General features: G+C 35.8%; 1 protein-coding gene across 1 annotated transcript in view; it reads right to left on the bottom strand.

The window, feature by feature from the left end:
- NCAM2 (neural cell adhesion molecule 2) overlaps nucleotides 1–16,954 on the bottom strand; it is a 145,618-nt gene that overhangs the window by 36,582 nt on the left and 92,082 nt on the right. The window contains exons 13-15 of the mRNA XM_017732672.1: nucleotides 12,635–12,754; nucleotides 10,604–10,725; nucleotides 1,416–1,596 (exon numbers count right to left, since the gene is read on the bottom strand). Coding sequence (XP_017588161.1) covers nucleotides 1,416–1,596; nucleotides 10,604–10,725; nucleotides 12,635–12,754 — 423 coding nt within the window. The remainder of the gene's footprint in view (nucleotides 1–1,415; nucleotides 1,597–10,603; nucleotides 10,726–12,634; nucleotides 12,755–16,954) is intronic.

The following is a 16,954-nucleotide window of genomic DNA, read 5'->3' as shown; positions in this document are numbered from 1 at the left end:
CTTTTCAGTCATGGGAAATTTTATTTCTGAATGATGGCAATCACAAGGCCCTGCCTGTTTAAAAACAAAGGACACAGAACCTATTGAGACCCTGAATTTCAATCAAGATGCAAATCAACTTTACTTCAATTCAAGTGCATAAAACAAATATTTGTACTAGAACTAGATCTGAGTCTGTGAATGAATTACAAATGTGTTTGCTATAAATAAAAAGTAACGATACTCAATATTAAAAATACTGCTATGGAATATTGAAAAATGTTGCAGAGATCTTGAGATAACTTTCCTGAAAATATATTTGAAGAAAACTCACATTAGACAAGAAAAAAAATAGCCAGTTATTTCAAAATTTTTTGGCGGCACACTAGTCCATGACTCATTCCAGCTCATTGGCACTGTACCAATGCTAGATCGATGCTAGTCAGGTGTTCATATTGAAATACAGGTACTGATATGGTTTACATTTTAATATATTTGCCATTATATTTATTTGGCAAGTTTTTTGCTGATCCTAATACTCTAACAGTTTGAAAAATGGGAATCAGAAAATACTATGTTAGAGGATTTAGAACCGGATTTTTCAAATGGTAATGATGACACTGATCTAATTTGGAAATTAAAGATAGCAGCTCATAATTTCAATTAAAAGTTTGAAATCTCTTCCTCATACCATTTGCTTTATAAAAATTAAAATTACCCATAATACTTCAGAAATTACCTTATTTTAGGTTTATTGTTAACTAAGGAATATAACATTTTTGCATCAAAATAAAGCCTTATCTTAGGAAACATTAAAACTCATACACTCACTCAACTAAAATGAAGCTTTTCTTACATGGAATTTCAAACCTTCCTATTTACACACTTAAAAATACGAACAAAGTTTCTATACGTTTCAAATTTTGTAAATCAACCTTACAGAAGACTGTTTGGTCACCATGTTAGAATGAATCATTCAGACAGTGTCTAAACAAGACTATTTGAAGACTTAACCTCATCAGACACTAAAATAAATGCCTTTATTACATGTGTAGCTCAAAGCACATGTAGAGATGGGACTGAAATTAAGAATTCTAGCAAATAACTGGCTGAACCAGACAACAGGCAGTACAAGGCAACTTAAAAAGCAGGTGTATCTTAAATACTGTATTTCTTGTTAAGTGCCATCAACAGGGTTGAAGAACCAATGTTTCTTCTATACTTAAAAATTACTTTATTACTAAGAGAAAAGGGTCCCATTACAAGGAGACAGGGTCCCGTTTAAGTTTCCTGAATCAAATTTTTTGCTGATAATAAAGTCTGGTGTCTCATGGTTTTTTCAGTTCAAGACTTCAGCTACCTTATGCTCAACTACACACAGTGTACTATGAGTTGGAAATAATTCATGGGGAGAAAACATGATGAAAATAACTTACCTGTAATAATGTTGGGCTTTGGTGGCATGCTGAATTCATACAATGTTGGTTCAGAATAACCCAGTCTGTTGGCAGCTGTGATTTGTACTTCATAACCCATGGTCCACTGAAGATGCTCTAAGATGATGTGGTCTCTACTACCCTGTACTTTTTTCTCTAGCCACTGGTCTTCCTTATCTTTCTGTAAAGATGAAAATATTTGTTTCAATTATCCCAAACTCTTGTACTATATGTTAAAGTCTGTATCTACATGATGCACAAAAATATGGAGTTTCCTTTACAGAGGTTATGAACATTGAAATAATCTAATTTTGGAGTTCTGAGTACTCAGGTTTTTTACAGTTTTGACCACTCCTTATCATGTTTTCACAATGTGGATTTAGAGAATTTTGTGGTCAATCCTTTTAAACTTTTTGGCTTCAATTTATTCTTTGCTCGAATACTGATTTTTATCTTATAGAACAGCATTATATTTAATATTTATATTTACATTTTATTATATTTTTATCATAAAACACTAAGCATAAATTATGTAAGAAATTTATTTTATACAGACATTTCAATTACATTTTGATCAATGTTCATTCAAAGAAATTTGCCATTAAACCCAGTCTTAAATTGTTCATGAGTCCAGCTGTGCTTATATCATACATCAGTTATTTAATGAAAATATACACTAATTGTAGCAATATAGGAACATTTTGAAAACCTGGTTGTATGCAAGAATATAAACATCATTGAGAAAGTATGAAGTACTGTGCCTATACCTGTGAGTGGATATATGCAAATCTTTAAGACAGCGTTCTAGACAAAAAATGATTCTCATAATTTCTCATAGTTCAGGTAATTAAGACATCTATACAAAAGGAACAAATGAGAACTTAGGTTGCAAACACAATTCTGGCATTTCATAAATCTGGAGTTCTTACCTTTGCAATTGCTCCTTTGAGTGCAAAATGCATTTAATTATTTTTTATGTAAGTAGAAATGACACAATTACTAATAGGTAGAAGGATAAAACAATATATACCGTCACACAATAAAGTCATCTTGATCAAAGGACAACCAATAACAGCCAGTAAGAACCCATGCAGTCCTATTCTTACGAGACACTGAGGTACAATAACATGGTAAAAAATATGTCTTGAGAGACAAATCCTGGCCATCAAACCCATACAGCAACACAGACCCAATCAGTGGGTATAAACCATACAGGAGAATTTAAAGCCAAACAAATTTACACTACTTGGAAGTACAGCTGCAAACTACTCAGCAGCTTGTATTTAGGCTCTTTACTGAAGCATCTTGTGCTTTGCTGATACAGGTCTCAGAGAAAATAGCGTCTAATTTAGAGAGTTCAGGGACCAATCATGCTCCTTATGACTTACTTCTTTTTTGTCCCCAGTCTTCAGAAAATAGAAGACAGACTAACCTCCCTGATGTACACTGCTGCAGTAATTTATTTGTTATTAGCTCTGAGGATTGACAATTTTTCTGTACTGACTTCACCTTTTCATAAACTTTCCCGCTTTTTCTGCATTAGCATTGGTATTGTCACATGATAGTTCTGAGAATGATTAAAATCCAACAAAACTTGTTTTCAGGAGCATTTGCATCCAGGTGAAAGCTCCTACTTGGTGCAGTGGTAGACTAATGAAAAACATCAGAATGGTAGATCCATTACAAATCATGAAAAAAACTAAATGCACTGGAGTAAAAACAGTTTGTTCATCATACAGTGAAAATGGAATTTCCTGTAAAGGATATTTTCCCATATTGTGATGGATACTTTCTATTGCAATCACTGTCAGAGACTGAAATATTATAGTTTATGACTTAAACATTTTCTTAAAGGACTTTTAAAACTATTACAAAAGCAGCAAAGAAGACTACTGCACCCTGAATGGGGCCCTGAGTGAGGCCTTACACTGCTCACTGATGAAGATAAGATAAAGTAACAACTCAGGGATGGAGACATTCACTGAGCACAAGCTTAACACCTCCAAGGTGGAGACCACAGCCCCAGGGCTATCAGCTGCCAGGCTAAAACAGACCCTTGCACCAAAGGGTGAGGGGAGGAGAGGCTCTGGGTATCTGGGAAAAGCCTCTGGTCAGAGGTGCAGTGACTGCCCATCCTCCAACTGTGCAGAGCAGCCCAGCTGAGGGGTCCTCACCAGGGGAGGGAAGCTTATCCACAGCAGAAGGGGGTGACATGGCCCATCACAGGGGCCCCCCTCAAAGGGGTCTCCAGACCCTGCACCAGAGATGATGCAACAGACCCTCAGTGTTGCAAGGAACAGTGTCAAGCTGGCCCCTGCAAGAGAGGCACATGGGCATTCCCACCTGGCCCGCAGCTTATATTAATCCACGAGATTCTGTACTCTGTGATGTGTGGCGGCGTGGCCACACCACCAGCAGACCAGATGGAGGCGAGCAACGAGACGTCGTTGGGACCCTCAGATGGGTGATTTGCTTCCACCTAACCCCTGTCACCTCTCCCTGTTCCCCCACCCCCCCACACACTTCTTTTTTCCATTTCTTTCTCTCTTTCTTTTCCCTTCTCTTTGCCTCCTTTACTGTTAAATAAAATACATCCATTTTTTGGCATCAACATCTAACCTTGTTTGGTTTTAATCTTGTTTCTGGGAATATTTTGAACCTTCTAACTTCCTTCCAGTTTATGCACAGAGACTTAGCTTGCTTTGCTTTTCTGAGTTTAAACCGGATCGTAACAATCACCTGACTTCGCCCTGAGTGAATCCACTTACATTGTCACTATACTACACTCCTTTTACAAATTATCTTTTTGCATAGCACTGCTGAAATAGAAGGAGCTAATACTGATTGCAACATGCATATGAAAATACTCCTTAGTGACATTAGGAATAGCAGTGGTACGTAGCACCGTATTTTAATTGCTGTTTAAATTGGTGAGGTATGGGAGGAGTTAGAAAAAATACAGATAGATTCCAAAGAATATCAACATGAGAGGGATCAGAAGTTCCCTACATGATCTCAGTATTGTGCGCAGACACCATGTGAATATACTGGGGAATTCCAAAGGGCTTCAGAAATACAGAACGACAAAAAATATACTGAATTGGAAACTAAAGATTCAGACTAATACAGTTCCTGCAGGTGAAAAAGAAAGTATTGCAAACAGATATATGACTATATTTTTAAAACAAACTGCAAAAATCTATGTGATGAATAGAATGAGCTTAGGACTTGGAAGGAAAACTGTACATTTCTGTATGAGGCTGAACTTCTGCAGACAGAACAAGTGAAAAGGTGGATGTTCCATAATTTGGTCAGATGAAAAATAATGAATGAGCTGGAATGTAACAGGATACCTGCATACTCTATGCCAGAGATACCATAATTTAGTTGAAACTGAAGCCAACTGTGTGAATTGAGCTAAATGAAATGAAGTCCAAGCATGAGTGCAAAGACAGAAAGCATTTTATGAAGAGTGACAAACACAAGTTAGGAGAAAGAGGAATAAAGTATCTGGAAAGCAAGGTGTGTTCTAAAGACAAACAGACGAAATCTTCCAGAGTACTGTCTGCTTACGGCTTTTTTTAAAAAAAAAAAAAAAAAAAAAAAAAAAAAAAGAAAAAAAAAAGAACTTCAATGTCCTTCATTGTAGCTGTTATTTCAGCTATATTCCATTTTCAAGTACTTTCTCCTACGCAGAGCTCAGTAATGTGTCCACATTTGGTTTACTGTAAGTGTAGAAATGGAAAAAGAGGGATGAGAAGACAAATCATGGGTCTGCCAGGTAAATCTTCCCACAAATCTCCCTGTTTAATATAAGATCCTTTAAATGGTAGCTTAAGGAGCAGAAGAGAGAACCATAAGAGATCACTTTGTACCTTATTAGGTTGTTCTGTCATTAATACTTAAAATTTATAGAAAGCTCTCCATATACAGAGTGTTCTACAACAAAAGGAATGAAGCTTCTAAATTACAAATGGTAGTTTAATTTGGGGGTGAGTTAATAGTAATACCGTCAGTAATCATTAGTATCAAGCAACAAATGCCCACTTACAGAAACTGTGATGGGATCTGCAACCTCAGAGATTAAACTGTTCCTTTATTTACATCTTCTTTTGTTTTATACTATGCAGAAATACTCCTTTACAATTTTGGGGATTTTACTGCCCACTTCCATTACTCTTAAGCCTTATATTAACACCAAAAATATCAACCACAAAATCCTCACATCATTATATCTTATATGTGTATATATTGGCTTTATATAGTTTTGGCTTCATATTTTTTCATAATATAAGCATCAGCTAAATTTATTTAAGAAGAACCTAAGAGCTAGGTTTATAAAACAGCTGTAACCTAACTACCTAAATACCCTGACCAAAAAAATCCAAAACCACCCCCTCCACCCAAACAAACAAAACCACAGAAACAACTAAAAACTAAAAAGAGCAGTGTAAAACTCCAGTCTACCTTGACTTGGCTGCTTCTCAAAATTGAGGGCACACCTGACAACAGTGGAAGTAAAACCCATCCACTGTTTAGGCATCAGTTTACTAGTCTAGAAAATAACATGTTTCACTTTAATGGTTGGTCATCCTACATTGTATCCAAAATCACATTCTCTGGGATCTCATAACAAGTGAGAAAAAGTGATTAACCCCTGTTGAGCTTTTGATGGGATACCCTCCCTTTTTTGGACGAGGGTGAAAGAGCAGAAGAGGCTGCTGTCCTGCTAAGTTCTTTATTTCATAGTCTCACAGTTTTCTGAAGGCAGAGTTCAAAGGGGTTACATATTAAGGCCAAGCAGTAACAGCAGCAGCAGCAGCAGCAGCAGGCAAACAGCAAGTAGAAACAGCTTCTTCTTCTCTAAACTTATAGAAGTGTGGATTGTATTTGTTAATTGACCAATAAGATTAACACATGATTCTAGTTTTTCTTTTCTTAACCTATCCTGGTCTAACAGTCGTAAGACTTACACAAGTGTTACGTAGGTATTACACAGATTCGCATATATAGCTTCTATCAGCTCGTATTGTTTATGTGAACACTCTATCTGAAAAATGTGAACAGTATAGTTCTATCTATGTTTTGTCTAAAGTAAAGAAATTCTGTGAAAAGGTAACACTGCAGCAGTAAAAACTGTGTTTAAGATTTCTTTGCTGAAGCTTTTCAATGTTTAAAGCACTTAGCATACATTTCTACTAAAAGTTAAAAATCTGTATTTCTATTTCACTTTGGTGTGACTTCATGTACCTCAGCTTACCCAAAGGTTTTAATTCAACTCCTGTGCTTTGGCTTTCCTCTGGGCCTGGGTCCAGAGGTGATCTCAGTCCAACAAACCCGCTTCAACTCTTCCCTTATTCTCTATCCTCTCTAAATTGTTGAGCTTAAAGCTCAGCTCAAACAGACTTATTATGGTGGTCCCTGTGATAAAAAAATGGACAGGAGATACCACACTGCCTTGAAAGCTGGCAGGAAAAAATATCAAGAAATCCTCACAGAAGAAAATCTGATAGTTTAAAGCAGTGATTTCACAAGAATTAATTACACTAGGTTGCAGATTTCTAGGTCTGGTTAATATGGGTAATAAAGTTCAGGGGCAAATACTGAACCAAGCACACAACAGCTGATAATGTACATGGTTTTAAAAAGCACAGAAAGTCCGAGGATCTGGCAGGTAGACTGAAACCTGTATGTGCAAAAGCATTTACCTGTTTCTCGGTAGATATTTGAGAGTGGGAGCAAATGAGAAATTATCTCCTTAAAAATATTCTATATTTATAAAGTTTGTTGTAGAACCCACCATAAAGCAACAAAATTAACATGTCCTCCATCAACACAGATGATGGAAGAGCGAATGTGCTTCAGAGCAAAACACATAAACTATCAAACTCTTGTCTGCCAAAATTCAGAGCAATAACAGTAACCCTGTCACAGGTCAAAAACAGGTGAGCAACTATCAGGTCTGTAAAAACCAGCCACTTTAATCATTTTTTCTTGCTTCTACCAAAAGGTTTATAGTCATAAAAGAGTGTTATTTTTATTATTCTGTTTTAATTCCAAATATTTACTAAAATTTTTCCTGCCAGGGAAAAACAAAAACAACCCTCCATTCCTCCACCACTCTCTTTTTTTTTCTAGCTTACTGTTGGTATTCTGTGACCTGGAAGTATAGAAATGCTAAGACACCTGTTCAGAACTTTCTTTTTAATCACTATGAAGTAAATTTAAGCAGTGTCAAACCTTTCCAAAGGCTGCTTTGTAGCCTGCCTTTCTATTTTCTGCTTCTGCCTGGTCAGCTGCCTGCCCTGAGCTGCTGTGACAGCCTCTTCCCTGTATCCTAAATGTTCCTTCCTCCTGGTCCTCTCTATCTCCTCAACTCTCCCCTCCCAGTTTTAATTTATTACTCTGGTACTTGGTAAATACCCCATCAGATAACAGCCATTTGCAAATTCAGTACACATTTCCATAATTTACATGGATAAAAGCTTCACATCTGTTGTGAAACACCAGCACGTCATCATGTGTGCCCCAACCAACTCTGGAAGCACCAAAAGCAGGAAGAACAAAAGGGGGGCTTGAGTTGGCCCCCACCAAAAAAAATATACTTCCTATGAGAACTGTGGTCAGGTGGTCATCTCTGGCATCAGACAGGATGCTTCCCTAGAAAATTCCCATCACTGCTCTTTTCAGCTGGTTACTGGGGAACAATTTTCCCTTGTTTTACTCTCTCCCTTCCTATTCTTTCCTAAGGTAACTCTGAAGCCAACGTATGTCATCAGCCTCAGACTCCATCAACAAAGCTTTGTCAGGCTGTCTCGACTTTCTTAGTGCAACAGCATGAAAAAAAATTGAGGCTGCTACTCATAAAAATTGCACAGTACCTAATTCTCTGGAATACAAAAGAAAATGTCAAGCTGCTTATTATCTGATTGTAGCCAGTAATTCCTGCCCTTAATATGAAGAAACTGATGATAGGAAAGGAATATTCAACAGAATGAAATACATTATTTCCAGAAAAAATAACTTACCAATTGCCCTCAATCAGGCTGCAACATTGCTTTAATATCTTAAAGGCTGTCTTTCCCCCAGTTTTAAAAAATAAATCTGTATAAAACTTAAACATGGGCAAGTTGACTTTTTGAAAAAAAAGCCACTGATGTATTGGTTGTTGTCAAATATGCTCTTCAAAAATGCAAGCAAATACATTGGTCCAGGTGCTAATAATGAGGCTGGCAAGACTTACAGGAAAGCTAATTAACATGACCAATGGGGAAGATAGAAGATAAGCAGTCAACAAATAATTATGAACTTTAAATAGCATTCATTCTTTCTGACTAAAACACCATAAAATTATTCTGCTTCTTTAGTTGTAGGAAGGCCTTTAATTCAGTCAAATTGCTTTTTCAGTTGAAAGATTATGGAGTTAAGGATTCAAGGTCCAAGTAAAAGCTATCTTCTTCAGCAACCTTTTAAGTTTCCAGTTACTGCTTAAACTGCACATTTACCTTCCAACACCACATGTGAAAAGTCATCTTTTATGCTATAATATTGTACCTTAGTCAAAACCATAGATCAAAATCAGATTTCCAAAAATTTTTGGGATAGAACCAAAAGAATTTAGCTTATTTTAATCATAAAAACAGATAAAATTCCATATGCTGCATGAATGTATTATTTCTGAGCAGCTTATTTTGTACTCAGTGGTAAATACTTAGAGGCGTTGTAACCTAACTAGGAAGTTCAATCCTGCAAAACTGCATTTTTAACTTGTCTTGTGTATTTTACTACCCTTGTCTTCTTTGCAATTTTTTTTTTTTTACATCAACTGTATTCACTAGACAGAAAGTCATTTAAGAAGGTCAGTTAAGATTTAGGGACCAGTGATAGCAGAATAACTTCTGGTCATTCCCTCAGACTACTCTTAAGAGTGCTACCAAATATTTCTCAATTAATTTGGAGCTACTAATCCTCTTTGGTTATATCTAGCACAGGAGAATAATTTTACATACCAGGTTTAGCACACGGATAATCCCTGGACTATAGTCAAAAAGTTACATTATAGCAAACATCAGGAAATGTGACAAAAAACTATTACAAGGAACTGTCTTTTCCTCTTTGGTAACATTCCAACAGGTTCTACAGTTAATTTCTCAAAAATTGCTGCTTTCTGTGAATAAATACTGTCCTCACTACCTTCCATTTAACATGCCTAGATATCCAATGTTACATTCCCGATTTTCGACACTCCTAATGGACATGAAATTCTTCTCTGGTAAGATGTCTCTTTTACTGGGTCTAGTCAGATAAAAGTTCTACAATTTTCCTGAAAGAACAGGAGGAAATTTTCTAAAAAAATGCACACTTTGGAATTAAACTCATCACTTTTGCCAGCTCTGCAGCTACTTCTTCAACCCAATGATTCCTAAACACAGTACATCAGGAAATGTATTTTAGCTATTACTAATAATAATAAATAAAAAAACCCCACACAACTTTTCTTTTTTCAATAAATTATACATTGTAGAAAAGCCTGTTTTCTAAATTTGCCAGATTTGATGAGAGAACACCAAAACAGAGCTGTCTAGATGACAGAATGACAAAAAACTCTGCCTGATGGCTGTCTAACAACAGATATATACTTTGAAACTCATGAAATTCCCAACAATGTGCTGATTACTTGGCTTTTGTAAGATGAGACTTGGAATTCAGGCAGATAGATGATATGAAACATGATCAGCTAATTAATGTCATTTACAATTAATATGGAACACAGCACTACAGCTTTCTATCAATACCGGTGCATTTACAATAGATTACAAATTTGCTGTTTAAACAACCTTTAAGTGTGTAACTTTAATGTTTGCTAATTTACTGTGTTTTTAAAAGCTGAACATGAATGTCCCACTTTTACTATGCAACAGACAAAAGAATATAGGTGTCTTGATAGGAGGAATTTTCAGTTATACCTTTAGGAATAGCAGAGTGCTTTTTTTTTTTCAATTTTTATTTTATAATCTGGCATCTACAACCTAGTCACAAAAGTAAACATACTATATATTTTTTAAAAAATTATTTTCTGGAACACAAACCACTTTGGTAAATTTCATATAATAGCAACAATTTTCTCTGCATTAAAATCAGGTATTAACAAGCATAATTCACTTATTTTGATTAACTGAAATACTTACACTTCTGTATTTGACAATATATTCCAGTATGGGGGCCCCTCCATCATCTTGTTTAGTTATGCTAAGTTTAAAACTCTTGCCACTCTCTGGTTGTCCATGGATTGAAGGGGGGCTTGGCTCCCCTAGACAAGGAAAAAAACAGTACATAATAATAATTCAGCAGTGAGATAAATCTTAAATTACAGCTGGGAAATTGTGCATAATCATTTTAATCAAAATCTTAAAATCAATATGATTCATCCAGGCACTACAAAACAGCCTTAATAAGAGTGTTAAATATTGTGCTTGAAATTGTTCTAATATAGATTCCTCATACAAGGAAACAAAATTATATGAAGTATGAAAGAAATATTCATTTCTTTGAGACCTTCTGACTTCTGACAGTTTAAAATGTAATTTCCTTCCAAAATCATTTAGTCATCAATTCAGCAAGGCTGGTAAGCTGCTACTTACACTGAAGTTTAAAAGACACTCTCTTACAGGTAAGCATCCATAACTTTAGCATAACTTTAATCCCATGTGAGATTTCTAAATTGCGAAACAGTTTTTAAAGTAAATTTACTCTCCAATAAATGTGCCACATCAAATTAAATAAAAATTGTCTAAGAATAACTTCGTCTTAGAGAAGTCAATATCGAGAGTAAATGTAGGGAATATTATTTCCAAAACTAAAACCAAATGTCTTAGCTGTAATGAGAAGACAAAGGTAGTCTTAATCATTCAACTAAAATATTAATAGCCACTTTAAGACCCTTTAGTAGTCAAAAATTCACAGATTATCTTTTCTATGTGAAATGCCTATTATATTTTTTTAAAGGAGATCCTAAATTAACATATACTGAAGTGCCTTATCTTCAAAATATCTGTAAATGTGCATTCACCCAGAGAGATACAGTTCCTTTAGAAATAATTGTATTATTTGTGTTTATCACTTATAAAATAAGGATAAACTTACTTAGATCTTAACATAAAATTTATTTAACTTTCTATCAGATAACATATATGTATATATAATGTCTGTCAGTTTCTGATATTCTTCTATCAGGTATATGGATAGGAGTAATAAGAAATTCTTTTCATCTGTCCTGGAATGTATTTAGAATGTCTACATGCTTCAATGAAAAAGAAATGTGAAAGCTGCCAAGTTACTGTTTTGGGACAGAAGAAATGTATAATGCAATACAATATAACATAACATCATATCATATCATATCATATCACAGAAATATTTTGTATTCTTTGTAGTTACATTACTTTTATTGTTCATTCCCTTAGGGCCAGTATTAGCTACACTGAGTAATGCCCTACTCAGGAAACAGTTCAGTTGCAACAGATTTATGACAGACTGGTCTGGCAGTAGCTGCTGATGTATTTCAGTATGTCTGTTTGATTACTATACACTGCCATCTGGTAGGTTCTTTGATTTTATTCTCTCTTTGTATTTAATTTATTTATTATTGTTTCTATTTAAAGATAATTTGAAAAAAATATTTTTCATTTTCCCTTAATATTTAAATGCGAATCTCTGGCCTTGAGTTACTATAAATACAGAATTGTTTTCACAGAATTTCTCATTTGCATGTAGTTGTAGTTAGAACAATTTATTCTCATCATTTCTTCCACAGCTTAAGATTTCTGCTTGAGGCTTGATAATTGCAGAACAATGGCACCATAGTTTAGTGAAGAAATGTCTCCAGATATGGCCAATTCACTTCTCTTAGATGTGCATAATATCTTGAGTGTTAATGAGAAAAATTCCTTATTTTAATATCTCTCATGGTTTGTGCTTTTTTATATTAAACAAAGACTTTTCTGAATCTCAAAACTATAAGATAATGGGATAAATTCTCCAATTAAAGTTCATTCATACTTCTTGGGAGGGTGGAATAACAAAACATGATTTCTGAGAAACATGTAATACACTGGGGAGTAGATGATAAACTTCAAACATTTTCTACAGTGAACCATAATTCAAATCTAGAGATATTCTAACAGTAATAATTTTCATTTAATAGCACAAGTATTACTCACGGACAGGTAAGGTCTGAAAGATCTCAATTTTGCTATATTCTCCTTGCCCTTTTCCATTTACAGCAGCTACTTTTATCTCATATGTTGTATTTGGTTCCAAATTGCTCAGAACAACCATTGCTAAAGGAAAGAAAAAAATAAAAGGGAATAAAAATTGAGGAAGTAATAAATTTAAAACAGGAAAGTAAGGCAATTTCATAATTTGCTTTCTTCACTCACAAACTAACAACTCTCATATTCTGACAGTACATTGGTTTCAAACTTAGCTTTTTTGTTGTGTGCTAGCAGTCCCTTTTTTCATCTGCATAGAACCATTGTTGTGACTGAGCAAGTTACACTTCTGAAGGAATAGTGAAGTCAGTGTTAGAGAAGCAATAAGCAACAGTTAAGGACCTTGATTGGGATTGACATTTTATGTTCAGATTGTGAGCACAGTGTATTGGGTTTGCACACCCAGGTTTTGGTAGTGAGGGTGCTACAGAGGTGGCTTCTGTGAGAAGGTGCCAGAAGCTTCTCCCATGTCCGACAGAGCCAATCCCAGCTTGCTCCAGGATGGACCCACTGCTGGCCAAGTCTGAACCCATCAGTGACATTAACCCTCTGTGATAACATATTTAAGAAGGAAAAAAGTTATTGTGCAGATGTATTTGTGGCAAGAGAAGAGCAGGATGAGGATATGTGGAAGGAACCCAAGATATCCAAGTCAGTGCAGAAGGAGGGGCAGGAGGTGCTTCAGGAGCCAGAGCTGAGATTCCCCTGCAGCCTGTAGTGCAGCCCATGGAGATGCAGCTGTGCCCCTGCAGCCCGTGGGAGACCATGGGGATGCAGAGATCCACCTGCAACCCATGGAAGAGGCGCACACCAGAGCAGATGGATGCTGAGAAAAGGCTTTGGCCCTGTGGGAAGCCCATGCTGGAACAGGTTTCCTGGTAGGACTTGTGACACTGTGTGGGAACCGTGCTGAAGCAGCCTGTGCCTGAAGGACTGACCCTGGGGAAGAGTGACCCATGCTGGAGAAGCTAATGGAGAACTGTTGCCCATGGGATGGACTCACATCAGTGTAGTTCATGGAGAACTGTCTCCCATGGGAGGGATCCTGAGCTGGAGCAGGGAAGGACTCCATGCCCTGAGCAGCAGCAGGAACAATGTGTGATGAACTGGCCATTATTCCCATTCCCCAACTCTCTGTGGGAGAGGAGGTAAAGCTGGGAAGGAAGGAGAAGTGGTAGGAAGATGTTTTTAAGATTTCTGTTACTTCTCATTATCCTGCTCTGATTTTGTCTGATAATGTATTCAATAATTTCTCCAAGCTGAGTCTGTTTTGCCCATGATGATAATTGATGCATGACCTCTCCCTGTCCTTAACTCACGAGCTTTTTGTTACATGTTCTCTCCCCTGTCCAGTTGCACAGGTGAGTGATAGAGTGGCTGTGGAGGTCAAGTGGTATCCAGCCAGGGTCAACCCATCACACATAGGAGACATGAAACTGGTAAAAAAATTATGGAATTTTCCATCCTCCTCACTGGCAACTGGCATATAATGCATGTTCCAGCCACCTTCATACAGTTCATAACTTGCCATTTTTCCTTCATGGACAGCAGTATCAACTGTCCTCGATCTACACTCCAAAATGCAGCTACACGCACATTCATGGTGACTTTCTGGTGCTGTGGTCTACCAGCTCAACAGTGTGTTCAAGACCTAAAATGACAGGTGCCTATGATGATCAAAGGAAGAGATCTGAGTTATCTACTGAGGACCTGAAAGAGAATTAGACAGGTTTGTACGTATTTCAGAGAAGATGCATGGAAATACACAAATTAAATGTAATAATAATAAAAAAATTATAAAAACAAACAAACAAAAACAAAAAAGACTTGGGAAGCAAAGGGGTGGGAATTTAGGACATGATTTCAGAAATCAAGAATGAATTTCTGACAGTGATCATTTGCACAACGTAGCTCTATGATTCTACCTCAAGATGCCATCTGAAGCAGAAAACAGGTAAAATTTGCCAAAAAGCACTAAGAACGCAACAGCAAATCTAGAAGTAAAATCCAGGAAAATAATGTTAGACTCTGGCAACCTTTATGGGAATACATTATAAATAGTATCATAATACTGTATTTACTAAAAGCAATATTGACTCTGCACTTGGAAATGTTGATCCATGCAGAGCTCTTGGAGCATTACCCTGCCTTTAGAAGAAAGATTCCTTTTATTGTCTCTCCAGCAATTGCCTGCTTGCTTACTGCTGGCTCTGTGATGAGCTCTCCATCTGTCAGATTCATACTGGGGAATGGATGGAAATTAGATGGGCTTGACTAGGAGCACAACAGATTTGTCTTGCCTGGCAAAGCAGGGGCTGTAATGTCTTATAAGTGGATGTAGTAATGTAATACCTTAAAAAAGAGCCAGTAGTATCTCTCACAGTCCCTAGGGAGCCTAATTTTTTCATTAGAAAGGAGTACTTTTTTAGATGCTTTAGGCCTGCTTTTCAAGTTATATATTCCATGAAAGCATAATTATTTCTGTCCACACTCTTTGTTACTCTTTTCAGTCCAGATTTATTAGAATTTCTATTTCTTTAGTTTCTACAGCAGTTCGACAGAGTTTCCATTAAATGTGAAGCTAAAGGGATTTAATGAATTTGGAAAAGCAGTAACTTCTACATTTCACACTCTATTATGGACATTTTGCATGAATTTGCCATTGAAACATAACTGTTTTCTTGTAAATAAAGCAGTAGAATTGTATATCTTCCAGCACGTTTTAGCTTTATCATTCCATGAGGTTTTAAAATATTGAACTCTAAAGTATAATCATCTTAGGAAAAAATAATGTATCATCATGAGGGTAAGAATAGAATTTGGAGACGTAACATTAAGTTCTGTTAAGATGAAATTTAAAACTTAACTAAGCAGCAACAGTATTTGACTTGCCTTTCAGCCATGATTACTTTCCAAGGATGAATAATTTCACTGAAAATAAACCTTAGGGCATACCAAATATTAGTGCTATTGTAAATGTTTTTAAAATTTAAACAACATAAAAGCACGACTATGAGTCCACATTTAAGAAAATGCAAATGTGCTAACTACATGAAACCTAAGGATCTGATTTTCTAAACACTCCTGGGACCTATAGAAATGAATAAAGCTACTTATATATGCAGTATTTAAAGAATCAGTGTATACTTTAGAATCCCCTGCACAGCACTATGAATCTAGATACAATGACTTTTGCAATTGTATTTGTGGAATTAACTCAGCCATATCTGTTAGCATAATATGTCCTCAAAAACTGGACCTACTTGGTGTAATATGCATATATTATATATGTAGGAAAAATTGTAACTATGGTCTTCTGAAAAACAAAGAAAAGAACCAGTCTGGATGAGAATACTTTAAATACTCCAGTTGTCAAAGAATACTTGGAGTAACTAAGTAAGACTAAGAAGTTGTCTCCCAGAGAGTAACAAAAGTGCAGGACTGAAGAGTAATCTAAGAGAACAGAAAATTTCACTGCTTGGTAGGAGTTTCACATGTTTTAGAATATGTTGAGATTGGAAGAAAATATTTCATAAACTAGTTAATTTTTTTGTCTGTGTGTGTATCTAAGTATAAAATCAGCTTATTCATCTTTCCATATACAAATAAATTTTTCTGACAGGAAAATAACCCTGGCCACAATGGATATTTTGATTTCAGCTTGCAGTGATCACTGAAGTAATAGCTGAAAAATTTAAAATAATAATCTGAAAGTAATACAGTACTTTCACTTTCAGCATATAAATGTGAAAAAAACAGTCCACTGTTTACTATATGTGTGCATTATGCCATTGGCATATTTGTTGATGGATATCAAGTTCCAGATACACTGAAAGTGAAATCCCTTTCTTTCAGAGTATCATTTGAAAGTTTCCATTTTCTTCTAGTTGTAGATAGACAAATCAGTAGATATTGTCTTTCTAATCACAGTATCTGCAAGCTTCAGCTGAAGAATTCAATTTCGTAGGTTGATTTTACTGGGATTATTCACGTAGTGACTGGTTAAATTGAGGAGTAGATTTGGAAGGAATACTCCAAAGAGTGAAAAGCAGAACATTCACTTGTGAACTCTGCAAATTAAATAAATTATCTCATTTAAGTTAGTTAATTAATATATTAACATGATGCACAACAGCTCATAGCTTAGTGTTATCCATTTATAAGTGACACTTTCAGTCTCAAGGTACCCTTGGAGGACATAATGACACAAGAAGTTACCACGTATATTGGTTTTGGTTTAGTATAATATATTAAGACTTTAATTCAAAA

The sequence above is a fragment of the Corvus brachyrhynchos genome, unplaced genomic scaffold (genome assembly GCF_000691975.1).
Source record: "Corvus brachyrhynchos isolate BGI_N302 unplaced genomic scaffold, ASM69197v1 scaffold231, whole genome shotgun sequence".
Taxonomy (NCBI): Eukaryota; Metazoa; Chordata; class Aves; order Passeriformes; family Corvidae; genus Corvus; species Corvus brachyrhynchos.
This window is presented reverse-complemented; position numbering and strand designations above follow the sequence as displayed.